This window comes from Suncus etruscus, chromosome 1, assembly GCF_024139225.1.
Source record: "Suncus etruscus isolate mSunEtr1 chromosome 1, mSunEtr1.pri.cur, whole genome shotgun sequence".
NCBI classification, from domain to species: Eukaryota; Metazoa; Chordata; class Mammalia; order Eulipotyphla; family Soricidae; genus Suncus; species Suncus etruscus.
In genome coordinates, this window is record NC_064848.1 from 159728661 (window position 1) to 159745323 (window position 16663).

Sequence of the window (16663 nt, forward strand, 5' to 3'; positions counted from 1 at the left end):
AGCACGACCAGGAGTTATTTCTAGTGTAGAATAAGAAATATATGGCTGGGTATAGTACCCTCAACAAAACAAAACAAAATAAGAATATATTTGTAGGGCTGGAGAGATAGTATGGAGGTAGGGCATTTACCTTGCATGCAGAAGGATGGTGGTTCGAATCCTGGCATTCCATATGGTCCCCTGAGCCTGCCAGGAGTGACTTCTGAGTGTAGAGCAAGGTGTAACCCCTGAGCATTGCTGGGTGTGACCCATAGGTGTTTGGTCTCATGTTCTCACTTTGTGCTGTTTGTTCACAAGGTCCCCCTTATTGCAGCATGCATTAGTATTCGGTTCCTTTTAGGACTGGATAAAAAATATGCCGAGTTTTGCTTATCCAATGAATAAAAAGAATATTTCAGTCTATTCCTACCAAAATACTCCCCTGGGACTAAGACATAAGTATTCATTCATTTGGAAGGAAAGAACTGAGGACTCTCTGTTCAGTCTTTTTTTTTTTTTCCATTTATTTATTTATTTATTTATTTATTTATTTATTTATTTATTTATTTATTTGGTTTTTGGTTTTTGGTTTTTGGGCCACACCCGGCGATGCTCAGGGGTTACTCCTGGCTGTCTGCTCAGAAATAGCTCCTGGCAGGTACGGGGGACCATATGGGACACCGGGATTCGAACCAACCACCCTTGGTCCTGGATCGGCTGCTTGCAAGGCAAACACTGCTGCGCTATCTCTCCGGGCCCTTATTTTTTCTTTTTGGGTCACACCTGGCAGCACTCGGGTTACTCCTGGCTCTACGCTCAGGAATTGTTCTTGGCAGGCTCAGGGGACCATATGGATGCCAGGATTTGAACCACCATCCTTCTGCAGGCAAGGCAAATGCCTTACCTCCAAACTATCTCTCCGGCTCTGAGTCTATAATTTTTTGAGATGTAAACTAGGCTGTGAAAATTATGGGTACCCTGGCCATGAAACTGAAAATTGGCAGTCTCAGGAGGTGAGAGCAGGCTGGTCTTCATCTTGGCAGCTGAAAACATACCCCTGCTGAAGCCATGTCTGCTGCACACATCACCCACAACTACCACTTTGCCCATATTCCTGCTTCACCACTCCTCTATGCGTCTCTGCAGAGACACCATTTTGACCAAAGCTCCAGGCATGCCCAATATTTGGGCTGATATAACCAGGACTTTGTGTGTGTGTGTGTGTGTGTGTGTGTGTGTGTGTGTGTGTGTGTGTGTGTGTGTGTGTGTGTGTGGTTTTTGGGTCACACCCAGCAGTACTGTGCTCAGGGGTGACTCCTGGCTCCATGCTCAGAAATTGCTCTTGGCAGGCATGAGAGACCATATGGGACACTGGGATTCGAACCGATGACCTTTTGCGTGAAAGGCAAATGCCTTACTCCATGCTATCTCTCTGGCCCCTAACCAGGACTTTTTTGAAGTGAGTGCAGGCACCCTTTCCCAGCCTTCTCATACTTCTGAAAGCCCTGAAAGCTGAAAACATGCCTCACAATAATCACAGTATCAGCAACAGTGCTTGGAATTCCTGTACCACTTGGCTGCAACATTTTCATTTTTGTTTAATACTGTTATTTCATTTAATATTGTACGAAAACATCAGTTTAGATGTTAATGTGTATCTGAAGCCACCTAATGTTCAGAAACAAACAAGTAACAGAATGATCAACTACCAACAAGAGCTTACTAAACCTCTGACAATGATTTAATGACCTCATTGGAGATACAATAATTTTCAAACTTGCTGTTGCTGTACTTTTTTTTTTTTTACCTTTTTCTCTTCCTTCTATTATTCTTTTCCCCTTTTTTGGGGGGAACACACCTGGCGACGCTCAAGGGTTATTCCTGGCTACGTGCTCAGAAATCGCTTCTGGCTTGGGGGACCATATGGGATGCCGGAGATGGAACTGAGGTCTGTCCTGGGTCAGCCTCATGTAAGGCAAATGCCCTACTGCTGTGCTATTGCTCCATCCCTCCTTTTCCCTTTTTAATAATTTCGCACCTACTTACCTGGAAACAAATGAACTATGATCAACTATGTCAATGATGCAATTTAAATAAAGTAAATTTAATTTTAAAATATTCTATCATTTTTCATTCTCAGATTGATTCTGGTGGTGTTAGGGGCTTAGGTGGTGCTGGAGATGGAGTAAGCTACATGCAAGGGAAGCACTGTAACCCCTCTACACTCTCTCTCTCTCTCTCTCTCTCTCTCTCTCTCTCTCTCTCTCTCTCTCTCTCTGGCTTTGGAACTGCAATTGTCTTAAAATGTTTTATTAGAAAGTGTTTTATAATTTTGGTTGCGATTAAGAATGGATTTCCCGGGGCCAGGCGGTGGCGCTGGAGGTAAGGTGCCTGCCTTGCCTGCGCTAGCCTAGGACGGACCGCGGTTCGATCCCCCGGCGTCCCATATGGTCCCCCAAGAAGCCAGGAGCGACTTCTGAGCGCATAGCCAGGAGTAACCCCTGAGCGTCACAGGGTGTGGCCCAAAAACCAAAAAAAAAAAAAAAAAAAAAAAAAAAAGAATGGATTTCCCTATTTCTACTTCTAATTAGTCTGTAAGAGTGAAACTATTGATTTTAGCACCAATTATGAGTTTCTGTCCTCTCATTTTCCCATTCCCTTATTAGTCCCAGTTGGTTTGAGATTTTTCTCATTAATCAATTGTATTGTTGCAAAGAATAGAATTTCTTCCCTTTTCTAATATTAGGTTTATCCTTATTATGTTAAATACTATAATTTGTTGGTGAATAAATAGAGTCAGAGAGATAGTAGATTGGGTAGGGTACCTGTCTTGCTTATATGAGGCTGACCTAGGTTCAATTCCCAGTATCCCATATGGTCCTCTGAGTATTGTCAGGAGTGATCCCTGTACACAGGGCAAGAAGTAAGCCCCAGGGGCCGGGCGGTGGCGCTAAAGGTAAGGTGTCTGCCTTGCCTGCGCTAGCCTTGGACGGACTGCGGTTCGATCCCCCGGTGTCCCATATGGTCCCCCAAGCCAGGAGCAACTTCTGAGCACATAGCCAGGAGTAACCCCTGAGCGTTACCGGGTGTGGCCCAAAAAAACCAAAAAAAAAAAAAAAAAAAAAAAGAAGTAAGCCCCAAGATTAGCTGGGTATAGTACAACCCCCATATACTAGTATCTCTCCAGGACAATGGGCATAGATTATACTTTATTCTTTTTTTTTCCCTTCAGTTCATACCTGGAGGTGCTCAGGGTTACTCCTGGCTCTGCACTCAGAAATTGCTCCTGGCAGGCTCAGGGGACCATATGGGATGCCGGAATTCTAACTACCTATTGTCCTGAATTGGCTGTGTGCAAGGCAAATGCCCTACCATTGTGCTATCTCTCCAGCCCCTATACTTTATTATTTTTAATAAACAAAATCCCACAATAACATATGATTTAATTCTGCACCTAATATTGGGCTTTCAGGCTCTTTCTGCATTTCTTCCACTGCAAACAGTACTAGAATCCTCTTAGATGAACACTTTCGCTCAGGAATCACTTGTGAGGGTTGACTCAGTTAGGTTTGGGGACCACATAGGATGCCAGGGACTGAACCGGGGTCAGCCACATGAAGGCAAATGCCCTACCTACTGCACTATCTCATCTCTCCAACCCTACTCATGGTATTCTTTCAAACAAAAAAGGTAACATAGAGAGTAATGGGCAAGAGCCTTTTTCCCCCATTAAAAGCAAAAATCAAGGAAATAAAAAGAGCAACACATCAAAAACCACCCAAAGATAAGTCAACTGAGTATCAAGTGTAGGAGGCTGGAGAAAGGGAGTTAGAAATGCTTATAAGCTGGAGAGATAAAAAATTTCTTTTGTGCTGACTTGTTGCACAGTCTCATGTTTTCTTGTGTAATTAACCATTCACAAAGGGAGTGCAAAGGAGCCTGGCCTCAGAGACATCAATACGCTTCACTGGCTGCTTTGGGAAGTGAGAAGTTCAAGGCTTGTTGCTATTGATCATCCTTTTTCCCAACAGGACATACGAAGGAAGTGGGGGTGATTTGGAGTGGGGGAAACATCTGAGAAAGCTGAGAGACAAGGCAGATGGAGAACTGGGGTGAGGGAGCAGAGCGTCTGAGTGGGGCTGGGGTCAGAGGAAGCAGTGAAGGGCCCTAGTGGGGAGAGAAGTCTCAGGTTGATGGGGTCATTTGAAGCAGCTTCCAAGAATCCCTATCCAACAAAGCCTTGACCTAGGGAAGCCTGTATATCCTAATGAGCCTCTACTCCCCATCCTAAGGCTCATTCATTCATTCTTCATCCATTGCAGAAGAATCCAATCTTCTCAGGACAGACTTGACCTGCCCAAGTGCACTTTCCTTCAGGAAGTGGGAGTCACTCCCTCAGACTGGGCACTCAATTTCACCTGGTACCAAGCTACATTTGGGCTAAACGGACTGCTTCGAGGGCCAGCCTTGCCAGGCGCAGGCTTGGATCATGAACTAGCTCTGATTCCTACCTAGTGCCTCATAGCAGGAACCCTGACAAGCGTTGGTGCACCCTGCTTGGCAGTGACTTGGCTAGGCCCCCCTGACATCTCTGTGTCAGGCTACATGCTGAGGGCAAGGTGTCCAGAGGCCAGTCTGGGCAGGAGATGGCTTCCAGAAGCACCAGGTAGTGTGGGAGATTCTGAGAGGCCAGTGTGGCTCAGCTTTGGCAGCTGCCCTACAGATGGACCAGTGACAAGGAAGCACAGAAGGGCCTGGAGCAGGCTCCCTGGGAGGGCTCCTCTACTCCGAGGCCTGGGGTCTCCCATCCCAGTGCCTTTGTGGGTATACAGTGAGTTCTGAGTTGACTGAGGTCCCTGAGGCAAGCAGAAAGCCCCAAGGTTGGCTTCCAGGCCTAGGTAGGTTGGAGGGAATTTTGGAGCCTTCTTGAGAGTCCCTCCTGGCAAGTCCCCACTGTTTCAGCCCTGCTTTTCACCTGCCCCCTGGGACCCTGCCCTCCCCCACTGCCTGCTCCCTTTGACAGTGGCTCCCAGTAATAGTGGCTTTCTGCAAGACAGTCCTGCCCACCATCCATAGGACTGCCTGTCCATGTCTGTGTTGGGGGCCTTCACAACTAACCCCTACCACCAGCCCTGTTGCTCAGCACTGCACCTCAGTCACAGGTGCCATGGGGCTCCCATGTTCAGATCTGTGAACTGATTGGAATGCCCAGGACACTGAGTGCCCTCTTGGGGAGATTCTGTAACACCTAGCTTAGTGCAAAGTGCAAACTCAGCTAACTGCTGACTCCAAGTTTGTGCAAGAGCTGCCTGCCTCCTTCACATAGAATGAATAGAACGTCTGTGTGCCAGGATGAGGAGAGGCTCTTCCCAGGGTATGAATACATCTGGGCTTGAGAGTATTTGTGTGTGTATGTGATGTGTGCACAAGTGGACATTCAATATGTGAACATGTGAATGCATGCATACATAAGTGTATGCACCTACTAACAAAATTGTACACATGGGCATGTGAGTGTGCATATGTGAGCATGTGTGTAGACATGATGGTGGGGCCTTAGGGTCTCCTCTCCTCCTCCCAGCATCATTTTAATTCTGCTTGTGTCCAATAGCTTTTGGTTCCCTCAAAAAAGTTATGCCTTGGGGCCAGAGAGATAGCATGGAGGTAAGACGTTTGCCTTTCATACAGGAGGTCATCGGTTTGAATCCCGGTGTCCCATATGGTCCCCCGTGCCTGCCAGGAGCAATTTCTGAGCGTGGAGCCAGGAATAACCCCTGAGCACTGCTGGGTGTGACCCAAAAACCACACACACACACACACACACACACACACAAAAAAAAGTTATGCCTTTCCCTATTTGGGGGGACATGGGCACATGCAACAGGGCAGGGATGGAACAAAAATTCCAACTCCTAGAGGGGAAAGGGACTAAAGGAGACACTTCCCCAATTCCCTGAAAGCTAAGTCAGTTACAGAGCCCCCTATGGGTCAGGGTTTATGGCCTGGGTCCCCTAAGAGGCAGAGAGGGCAGATTCATGAAAGCAGAAGTGCCACTGAGTGTGGGAATGAGCAGGGAAGACTGACTACAAAGAGAGCTGGGTGATGCTAGGACATTGTCTGCAGAACTGAGAAGAAATTGTCTGTGCATTCACAAGTGCATATGCGCAAATACACACCCTGGAGAGCAGAGATCAAGTGAATGCTGCTGGTTATGTCCAGAAGGGTCAAATCTCATAGGGCTTTAAACCATCCAAAGTGCATCACTTGATGACAAACTTCAGAATCTTACAATAAGCACATTTTTTTTTTAAAAAAAGAAACATCTAACAGTAAATAACATGAAAGCAACCAAATGCTGCGATAAGCCCCCAGGACCTGTAAACAAGGCTGTTCTGGAGTGTGTGTCCACTTTCAGTAGCTGGAAGGGACCCAAGATGCCCAGCTGTAGACAGACAGAGGAGTCAGAGCCTGGACAGGACCCTGCCCTTTGGGTCAGCTCTTCACCTACTAAGTGCTTCTTCTCTGGGCCTCATGCTCTCCCCTAAACCCCATAACATGGGACACTCATTTACCCTGCCTGTCTCCAGGGTCTGCTGTGATAACAGAATGTAGAAAACAAAACCATGAACCCTAGAGACCAGGGGAAAGAACTCTGCTGAGACCACTGGGGACACATCAGGGGTGTCCTCACCCCTGCATATGCATATGCCAAAGTTCTTTTATTCATGAGGACCCAGGACACTAAGACATGGAGATGCAAGACAAGAGCTGAGACAACCAATTGGCTTTTTCAGGGCAACACATCTTTACCTTCTGCAATAAGCCTCAACTGACATCCATTTCATCAGAGCTCCTTGGTGGTACCTCCTCCCCTAAATCGGTGTGTAAGGATGATGTGCCTCCTGAGAATGTCCTACAGCCTACAGAATACTTCCTGGGATGGATTTCCATTTCTAGAGCATGTGGTGGGTATTGGTGGGGTGCCCAGGGCATAGCTCTGCTAATTGCTGTCAGTTTCTTCCAGGGGAAGAAGCTTGGGGACTTACGTCGTCCTCGGGCCCACGTGTAGACACGACTGGTATCACTGTTTCGTGGCTCTTGCTCAGTTGGTTCCAGAGGCTGAGGGCGAAAGTGAGGGTCATCTGCCAGGCCAGGGGTCTTGGGTGGCAGGATGTATTTGGGGAGACCTTTGTAGAACCAGGCTCCCGACCTCTTCCAGACCTGGAGGAGACACAGATGCTTAAGAATCAGGGTGCAGAGGAGCCTCACTGGAAGTACTCAGTGTCCCTAAAATCAAGAGGGGACTCCAGGAAAGCTACTTGTTCTCTACCTCCTTCCCTGCCCTCAGCAGAGGGCCCAGGGCTTCACAGAGCCACCCCTGGGAAAATCCTCTCTGATTTCTCACCCATGTCTGAGGGGGTGACACACACATAATCTCAAACCCCTAACTGATTTGTTGGCTAAAGTGCCATATCTTAGGACTGGAGCCAGAGTACAGTGGGGAAGACACTTGCCTTGCAGGTGGTTAACCCCAATTTGATCCCTGGTATCCCATATGGTCCCCTGATCATTCACGGGTGTGCTTCCCCCCAAAAGTGACAAGTCTCTTCTCCCTCTATCCCATGTCTGGTGATGAGTCTTCTGGAATGAAACTCAGAGGCTCAAACTAGTAAAGCAGCTTGTTCAAGTGCCAGTGTGGTGGCCTCAATGCCAATGGGAGGCCCAGGGGTCTCTCTTCCCACAGGGAGAAGGAAACGAAGGCTTCTGATAATGCCATCCCTCAGAGTGCTGGAAATGAGGTGCTCATGCCTATAGTCCTAGGGGTCAGGGAGGGGCTAAGTGACATCCCTCTGCCAGGTTGAGGCCCAGCAAATAAAGTTTGATCTTTGTCTGCTCGCTCCACATGCCAGGTATTGCCCCAACATGGACTCGGCCTCAAGAGGACCAACGGATGCCAGCCCTCAAGAGTCATCTGTAGAAGGCAGAGTTCAGGGCACCCCGCTTTGTCTCCCCACCCCCATCATGACAACCACATTGCATTTGGAAGTTTTTCTTCTTGAGAAATCCACACAGAGCAGGCCAATACGAGCAATGTAAAGTGAAGAAACTACAGGTCATTGCAGTGTGGTCGGTGCAAGTAAGCTCCATGGAACAGGTGTATAGACCCTGCTTCAGCCCTTTCCCTGAACATGCCAAGTGCACACATACACACACGCCCAAACACACATACATATTCACATGTCTACTTTCCTCTTTCCCACCTTTATGCATCTATTGCTGCCCCTGCCCCTTCTTGTCACTGTTGTTGTTTTTGTTTCATTTTGTTTTGTTTTTGGGCCACACCCGGCGATGCTAGGGGCTATTCCTGGCTGTCTGCTCAGAAATAGCTCCTGGCAGGCACGGGGGACCATATGGGTCACCTGGATTCGAACCAACCACCTTTGGTCCTGGATCGGCTGCTTGCAAGGCAAAGCCGCTGTGCTATCTTTCCGGGCCCTTGTCACTGTTGTTGATGATGTTACTGTTACAGTATTGTTTGGGGGCCACACCCAGCTGTGCTTAAGAATGACTCCTAGCGCTGTACTTGGGGGTACCTTATTGGGTGCTGGGTATCAAGCCTGTGTTGGCTGTGTGCAAAGCAAGTGCCCAACCTCTGGGTTATGGCTCCGGCCCTGTGATTGTTACTGTTGCTGTGTAACCAGGAACTGCACAGTCCCTTGACTCATTGAGGGTTGCACATTGGGGATTGTGGGAGTCTCATGTCAGGTTGTGGGGTTACACGCTTGGCTGCAGTGTTCCCCAAGGTTGTTTCTCCTTTAGGAGTAGTGCCTGTGCATACACTCCCCGGGGCCCACCCTCTTAGTTGAGGTACACATGTGGCTGAAGTGCTCGCCTACACCCCTTCTAGAGGGCTCACACACCCTCTGGTCTGACTCTTGCTGGGGTGCTTGGGGATCAGTTTTGTTGTGGTGGTTGTTTGTAGTGCTGCACCCTAGGGCTGACTCTTGGTTCTAAGCTCAGGGATTACTTCTGGTGGTTCAGGGTTCAGCCCCTATGGGGTGTTAAGAGATCAAACTTGGGTTGGTCATGTGCAAGGCAAGTGCTCTACTGTACTGTCACGCCAGCTCTGGGAGGATGCTTGAGGATATGTTTGCAGAGCAGGTGCTGAATTCTGTTGTGCAGGCCCCAGGCCAGTCTATTTTCTCTTTAGAAGATCGTACGTGTCTTTTTAGAAGGCCTGTTTCATCCCCACTAACTATGTATCATAGCAGCTGTTCTGCTTGAATAAGTAATGGTCTCTACCATCATTTTTTAATAGCACTACGGTTTGAATTTATTGAACTTAATTAGACAAGCCCCCCATGGATAGAAGTTTAAATTGTCTCCAATTTTTCACTCCTGTGAGTCAGGCTGCACACACAGCATCCAACACGTGGCAGCCACTGTGTCCAGAAATACTGTGATGAGTGGCATTGCCAGGTCTAGGGGCATAGGCATGCTTGAATGACATGTAAGTGGTCCGGCACCTTCAGGACAAGAGGCTGTGGGGTGTGTGTCCTCAGATGGGGATCCTTGCTCTACCTCCTTATGGAACATGATCTAGAGACTCTGTTTAGGAGCACTGTGCTGAGTTTGGGGGCACTCCGCAAGAGTAGTGGTCAGAAGAATTAGGAGCCCCAGAGGGGCTGCTTTTCCTGGTCATGCTTCTGTGTTTAAGTGTGTCTAGAGCACCCACTTTCCCACCCTTAAATAGGTCCTGTCTGAAGGGAGGACGAGATACTCCAAGTAGTGCTCAGGGGCCAGTGTGGAGAGACAGCTTGAATTCAGGCCTCCTTACGTCTAGTATACACTACAATCCTTTGAACTTTCTCTGCTACTGAACCCTGTTTTCCAATTTAAAAAATGGCAACACACACCTAAAACCATGGTAACTCTAAAACCATGATGCCCACTGGTACTCAGGGTTTATTTCTGACTCTGCACTCAGGTATAATTACTGGTGGGGACTGGAGTGTTAAGCATTTGAGGAGCAAGGCTTTAAGATCTGTGCTAACCACAACTACAGGTTCTTGACTGTATTATCTGTGAATCTAGCCCAACACTCACAAACTGGAAACTAGAAATTTCTTAGCCAATAGAAAGACGTCTACAGATTCAAGCATTGCAAGGTCATGGATGATCATTCTTGGCAACTGTATGGGGTAATAGGGATTGAACCTGGGTAAGCTATATGCAAGGCAAGTACCCATCTGCCACCCTGATCCTTGTGAAGCAGCAGGTGGGCAGTATTTAGTCCATGTCACTGTGCAGTGGTCTCTGGAATTCCCTGGCTTGTGACATACTATAAGCTGACTGTCCCCTTGCCACACCTCCAACTCCAGTCTCCATGATGGTGATAGCTGTTAGTACTCTCTAGGACTACATCTTTCTGACAAACTAGGGCACACAGATGCTCCTGAAATAACATCAGTCTTATTTCATGACAGCTTTTGTTTTGGAGTCATATTAGGCAGTGCTCAGGGGTTACTCATGGTTCTGAGCTCAGAAATTATTCCTGGCAGTGCTCAGAGGACCATATGGGGTCTAGAGGATCAAACTCAGGTTGGCTGCATGCAAGGCAAGTACCTCAACACGCTGTACAATCTTTTCAGCCATCCATTATAATTTTGTTTTTTTTTTTTGGAACCTCACCTAGCTGTGCTTAGGGCTTATTTCTGGCAAGGGTCATATGGGGTGTGCATAATAAAACCCAGATCAGACATGTGTAAGGTAAGCACCTTAACTCCTGTACTATCTCTCCAGTCTCACATTACAATATCAAAAAAAAAAAATAAACAATCCCAGCTGACATTGAACCAACTACCATTTGCCAATCTTCTGTTATGTACCATTTTGTTTAAAAATCACAGTTCCAGAACCCACTGCTATGCCAGGAGATAGGGTACAAAAAGTATTTTGGCTTATTTCACTTAGCACAACATCAAGTTTCTTCCTTGTCACAACAGAAGTGTGAGAACTTCTCTCTAAGACTCAACGGGGGTCCTGCTGTCAGCAGTGACTATACTTCATCTGTTGACTTGGTTACAACTTGGGTTGGGTCACTTGGAGGCTGATCTTCATTCAATCCACCTCACACGAGACCTAACACCCAGGAGTGGTCAGAACCTGTCTGCTTACCAGGTGACTTCAGGTTTCTGACACATGCCTGGCACCCATTAGAAACTCATGATATACAGGTCAATGGCTGGGCAGGCAGCTGTGGCTTTTGACCCTGTCTTGATCAACAGTGTTGCTGTCCTATGGAAGTTCCTGAGGGTTTCACCTAAGTTCTTGCAATTCCTCAAACAGACTTACTATTTCCGATTACAGAGGGATGAAGAGGATGTGCTTAGCAGGGCTTGTGGGAAACAAGTTCCAGCCATGGACTATCCCTGACTATGGATTCCAAAGCAGCCCTCATGCTCCCAGGCCCTCTGCCAGCACCAGCAACACTCCCAACCCTGGCAGCCCTTGTCCCTCTGCCATCAACTTCATCTCCTATGACACATCCATCTGTACTGGAGAAGCGATGATCAGGGGCTAAGGGGAAGAGTGAGGTGAAGGCACCTGCCTTGCATACAGCAGGCCCACGTTTGATCCTTGGCTCCACCACACCCTGGAACTGAACCATGGCTTGGTTGGCTGAGAATCAATTGGGAGACCCCCCAAAAATATAAAAATGAAACTAGTCAGCAATGTACTTTTTGGGAAATAGGATAAAGAGCAGATGATCCAAAGTATTAGAGTGAATTGCACATAACTGCTGATCTTAAAACATTTGAGGATGTCTGACCTATTAACTCTCATTTATATCTAATAATTTTCCCCAAGTTTATGTTCCACAAGAACCATGACCTCCAAGATCCTGCCAGGCACTTTTTTATTAGGGGGGTCACACCTGGCAGTGCTCAGGGGTTACTCCTGGTTCTACGCTCAGAAATCGCTCCTGGCAAGCTGGGATTCGAACCACCGAAGTTCTGCATGAAAGGCAAACGCCTTACTTCCATGCTATCTCTCCGGCCCCCTGCCAGGCACTTTTAAGGGTTCCCTGGGCAGGTCCCTGACCCAATGGGCCTGTCAGTCCTGCAATTCATTGTAATGAGCCCTGCAGTGCTTCTTGTCACTAGCCCCCTGTCTAGGTGAGAAGCCTGAGGTCACTGAGTGGGCAGAGACCAGAGCACACTTGAGGAGGGCAGGATGGATCAGCAGGTCCTGAGGTGTAGCAGGGGACACATGACCTGGCTCGAGGACAGGTGCATGGAACACACATTCAGAGTATAAGTAGGTGCCTGGGACAGGTGCTGTGAGATGTGCCTGGAGCCACCCTGCCTGACACAGTCTAGTCCAGGCACATCCTCAGACTTTTTCCAACAGCCTATTCAGACCCTACAAATATCCCCAAAATAGCTTTTAATCACATGGTCTTTCCCCTTCGAGGCCTATCCCTCATGACCCATCCTAACACCTGCCCCTGTCCTAAGGAAAAGCCTTCATGGAATTAACTACTGCCTACCCCCCTCCCTACCTTCCTGCAGTCTGGGACACAGATCAGAAAACACTCTCTTTCTGGAGAAGCTGCATGGTGCTGCTCAGCCCCGCTCCGCTCCCCACGTGTGCTTTGCTATGATAAGACCAAGCAAAGCAGCCAGCCTTGAAAATACCATTTAATGAGAAAAGACCGGCACAGCTGCTGTGGCACTTGCAGGGGGTGGCCGGGGCCTTAAATCCTCCCCATGGCACTGCTTTGTGTTTTGCTTCGAGGTTTTCATTATGATTTCAGCTCACAGCCAACCTGACTGCAGATATGGATGGATATTAGCCAAGCTGTTCCCAGGGAATTTTAATGACCATGATAACAACAGCTAATCACTGGCATTTCCTAAATGGCTGTGGCTGGAGAAGGTGGCAATTGCTAGGTCCTGTTGGCAAGAAGAGGGGGCCCTAGAGAAGACAGGGAGGGCCCCCGTGAGATCTCAGTCACTTTCCCTCACTCCACCCTTCCCTGTCTTACTGCTTCTCCCAGCCTCCCTTGCAACTGAACTGAACCCCCTCAAGAACTCCTGCAAGCACCCACACTCCCCTCCCTTCCCTACCCCCAAGTAGGGCAGATGGCAGTGGTTACTCAGACAGGCACCCACACATCCTGTTGGTGCCCAGGGCACACAATGGGGGAGGTCTCAGCCTATTCTTGCCACCTGTGTGCCCTTTGTCCTCATATGTTAGTGACACCAACCCGGGGAAGCCTGTGCTCCCTCCGATAGGATAGGGCACTTGCCTTGCATGCATTTGATCTGAGTTCGATCCCCAGTACCCCAAGGGGTCCCTGAGTTCCATTAGGAGTGATCCCTGAATGCAGGGCCAGGAGTAGACTGTGAGCACCTCTGGGTGTGACCTCCATGCCCACAAAAAAGCATGAGCTCTTCAAGAGCAAAGCAGAGTTGCCTAATTCCTGGGGCCCAGCTCAGGGCGAGTGGTAATTGGAATGGTGTGGCCATCCAAAAAACAAACTGGCAGAAGCCCTGGGTCAGAGTATGAGAGAGACCTCAGGAGCCAGAACTACCTGCCCAGCCCAGGCAGATCCAGGCTGGAAAAGCCCTGGGAAATGACCTGTGCCCACCAGATAGCTTCTTGCTTACACCTAGATCACTTTATAAAGGGCTGACCTGGCCTGGCCGATACAGTCCACCCTTCCCCAACAAACACTGCTGGCCTCCCAGGGATACTATGGCACTCTCCAAAACAGACCCCAGAACTCCACCTGTCCCATACTCTGGGTCACACAGACACAACCACTCCCATCCCTTTGCACACAAGAGTTGTCTGGCCTCCAAGCCTTTGTGCTGCTATTTCTCCTCCCTTAGTGGGGCTGGGATAAGGGAGCCTAGCCTTTAGAAGGCTGCTGAAACTTCCAAAAGCTTCCAGAGAACCATCTATGACTCACAGAGCAACACAAGTTACATGCATTCATGTACATGTATACACACATACATAGCACTGGCACATACAGATATACATATGTACACACAAACATGTACATTGCCTGAACACAAGCCTATGTGTGTAATAGCTATGATGGCCTATTTGCACTCACTAGAACCTGCACTGTGACTGCAGGAGACCCAGACATAAAACAGGCAGATCTGGCAGCACAGAACTGACACATCTGCTTCCCAAGACTTTCAGTAACTCAGGTTACTTAAGAGAAACAGCGGCTCTCAGGGTGCTCCAGATGATAACTCTGTTACTTCACCCTCCATCTCCATCTAGTTAGTAGGGGAAGCTCTAAACTCCAGTGTGATCATATTTGAGGGTAATTAGATTTGTCGGTCATTAGGGTGGGATCTGTGAGGTGCCCTATTTTTGCAGGAGGAAGAGGACTACTCAGGGAGGGGGGCTACTCCTGACGCTATTCCTGGTGATTCTTGTGGCTTCATCCTCCCATTCTTCCCAGGTAACTTGATCTTATCTGCAAGATTCCGCCCATTCCCGGAAGGAGTCTTGGAAAGGTTAGATAAGGCTTTGACCAGAGAGGATTAAGGTCTTTTGCCCTTCTGGCTCTTTGGTCTTTTGCCAGGATGGAGGTTGGAGGTGACATGGATGAAAGAAGTAAGATGCAGGGCTAGCTAAGGATGGCATGCATAAATGGTTAGCAGCCACATCTGTTGGCCAGGGCAATAAAGATGTTATCTCTCTGGAAGCCTGCCTGTGAGTGAGTTCAATACCCGTTGCTTTTCTGGACCCAGACCCGCCGGTTAATGGGGGATGGAGCCACGTGGCCGGGGCCTAAGAACAAAGGCCTCCATCCACCATCCAAGGACATCTTAAGGGCTGTTTTGCAACAATTCTCAGGGGGCCATGATGGGCTGGGAGTGAACTGAGGTCAGTAGCATGCAAAGCAAGGCAAGCGTCCCACCCTCCTGGTGGCCTCTCTGGTCTGGGGATGACATTCTCACAGGAAGGGATGCTGCCTGGGCAAGGGGATACTGACACCTCCTCTTTCACTCTCAGTGGGTGCTTTTCCTCCTTCGAATGAGAAGGCAGTGTCTGCAGGCCAGGAAGGACCCCTCATCGGCAGCACGTGAGCTCCCACCTCTGCCTTGGCCCTCCAGCTTTCCGAGCTTTGAGAAAACCACGTCTGCTTCTTAAACTGCTATCTGAGGTATTTTGGACTAGCAGCCTGAGCAGACTCCTCAAATAGCTTAAATAATTTCCCTCTCCTCCTGGGGAGAGAGAGAATCTCCTGAGCACCATCTGAGCACAGAGCCAGGAATAGCCCTTGAGCACCGCCCCCACGGGACCCAATCCCCACCTCCCCTTATTAGTACTAAGTAATATTAATTTGCAGCCTTCTTTAGGCTTCAGGTGGCCAGCATTTTGCCTCAAAAATCTAAAGCACCGAATTCTAGCTGCCAGCCATCTCTGTAAACGTATAGTAACACCCCTCATTCCTATCTTCCCTCTTCCGATTCCTTTCTGGAAACCACTATTTTAAAGTCTGCAAGTTTGCCTTTGTTTTGTTTAGTTCATTAATTTGTTTTCTTTCCACATGGAGTGAAATGTTTGCTTTTTTTTTTGTTTGTTTGTTTGTTTGTTTCGTTTACTTGTCTTCCTTACCACAGAGTGGAATGACACAGTGTTTTTCTTTCTTTGTCTGACTCATGCCACTAAACAAAGATCCCACAAAGTTCCTTCTACATAGTGAGGCAGGACCTCACTTTTTCAGAGAGCAGTATTCCACAGCGCTCCATACCACACCTTCCTTATCTACAAATCTGTGTGACTGTGTGTGTGTGTGTGTGTGTGTGTGTGTGTGTGTGTCGGGGGCGGGTAGTTTCGGGTCACACAAGAATATATTCAGGGCTTACTCCTGGCTCTGTGCCCACGGGTCATTCTTGGGAGTACTTGAGGAGCTATATGATGTGCTAGGGATGAACCTATGTTGGCTTTGTGCAAGGCAACTGCCCTTTCCACTGTACTAACTCTTCAGCCCCTACTGTGACTCGCTTTGATGAATAGAATATGGTAGTGTCCTTTCTCACTTCTGGAACATCTGCCATCATACAATAGAGCCAAATTCATGTGCCGGAGGACAAGAAGCCATATGAGCAAGATAGAGAAGCTCCAGTTGACAATCTAAAATAAAAGTTAGGGGCTGCAGAGAGAGGACGGTGGTACTATTGCTTCAGCCTTTGTCTTAATATTTTTTGTTTGTTTGTTTTTTGGGCCACACCCAGTTGATATTCAGGGGTTACTCCTGGTGCTGCATTCAGGAATCACTCCTAGTGATTGGGGGACTATATCGGGTGCTGAGGATGAAGCCTGGGTTGGCCTTGTTCTTGGCAAACGCCATACTTGTATTATTGTTCTGGCCCTTGTCTTTTGGTTAGTTAGTTTGTTTGCTTGTTTTTTGTTTTAGGGCCACACTCAGTGGTGCTCAGAGGTTATTCCTGACTCTGCACTCAGGAATTACTCCTGGTCCTCATAATGGGATGCTGAAGACTGAACCTGGATGGTTGCATGGAGGGAAACTCCCTACCTGCTATACAATCATTCCAGCTCCTTATCTTTTATTCTTGATGAGCTTAAGGCCTGGGGAAGAATCTATGATCTTGGAAAATTAATAACTTCTTATTCATCAGAAAGA

The 16663-nt window shown here is 48.1% G+C and overlaps 1 protein-coding gene across 1 annotated transcript in view; it reads right to left on the reverse strand.

Annotated features, from left to right (window-relative positions):
• Positions 1–4580: 4580 nt before the first annotated feature.
• The window catches only part of RPH3AL (rabphilin 3A like (without C2 domains)), a 126350-nt gene continuing 114267 nt past the window's right edge, over positions 4581–16663 (reverse strand). The window contains exons 6-7 of the mRNA XM_049788102.1: positions 7026–7200; positions 4581–4696 (exon numbers count right to left, since the gene is read on the reverse strand). Of these exons, the coding sequence (XP_049644059.1) occupies positions 4581–4696; positions 7026–7200 (291 nt within the window). The remainder of the gene's footprint in view (positions 4697–7025; positions 7201–16663) is intronic.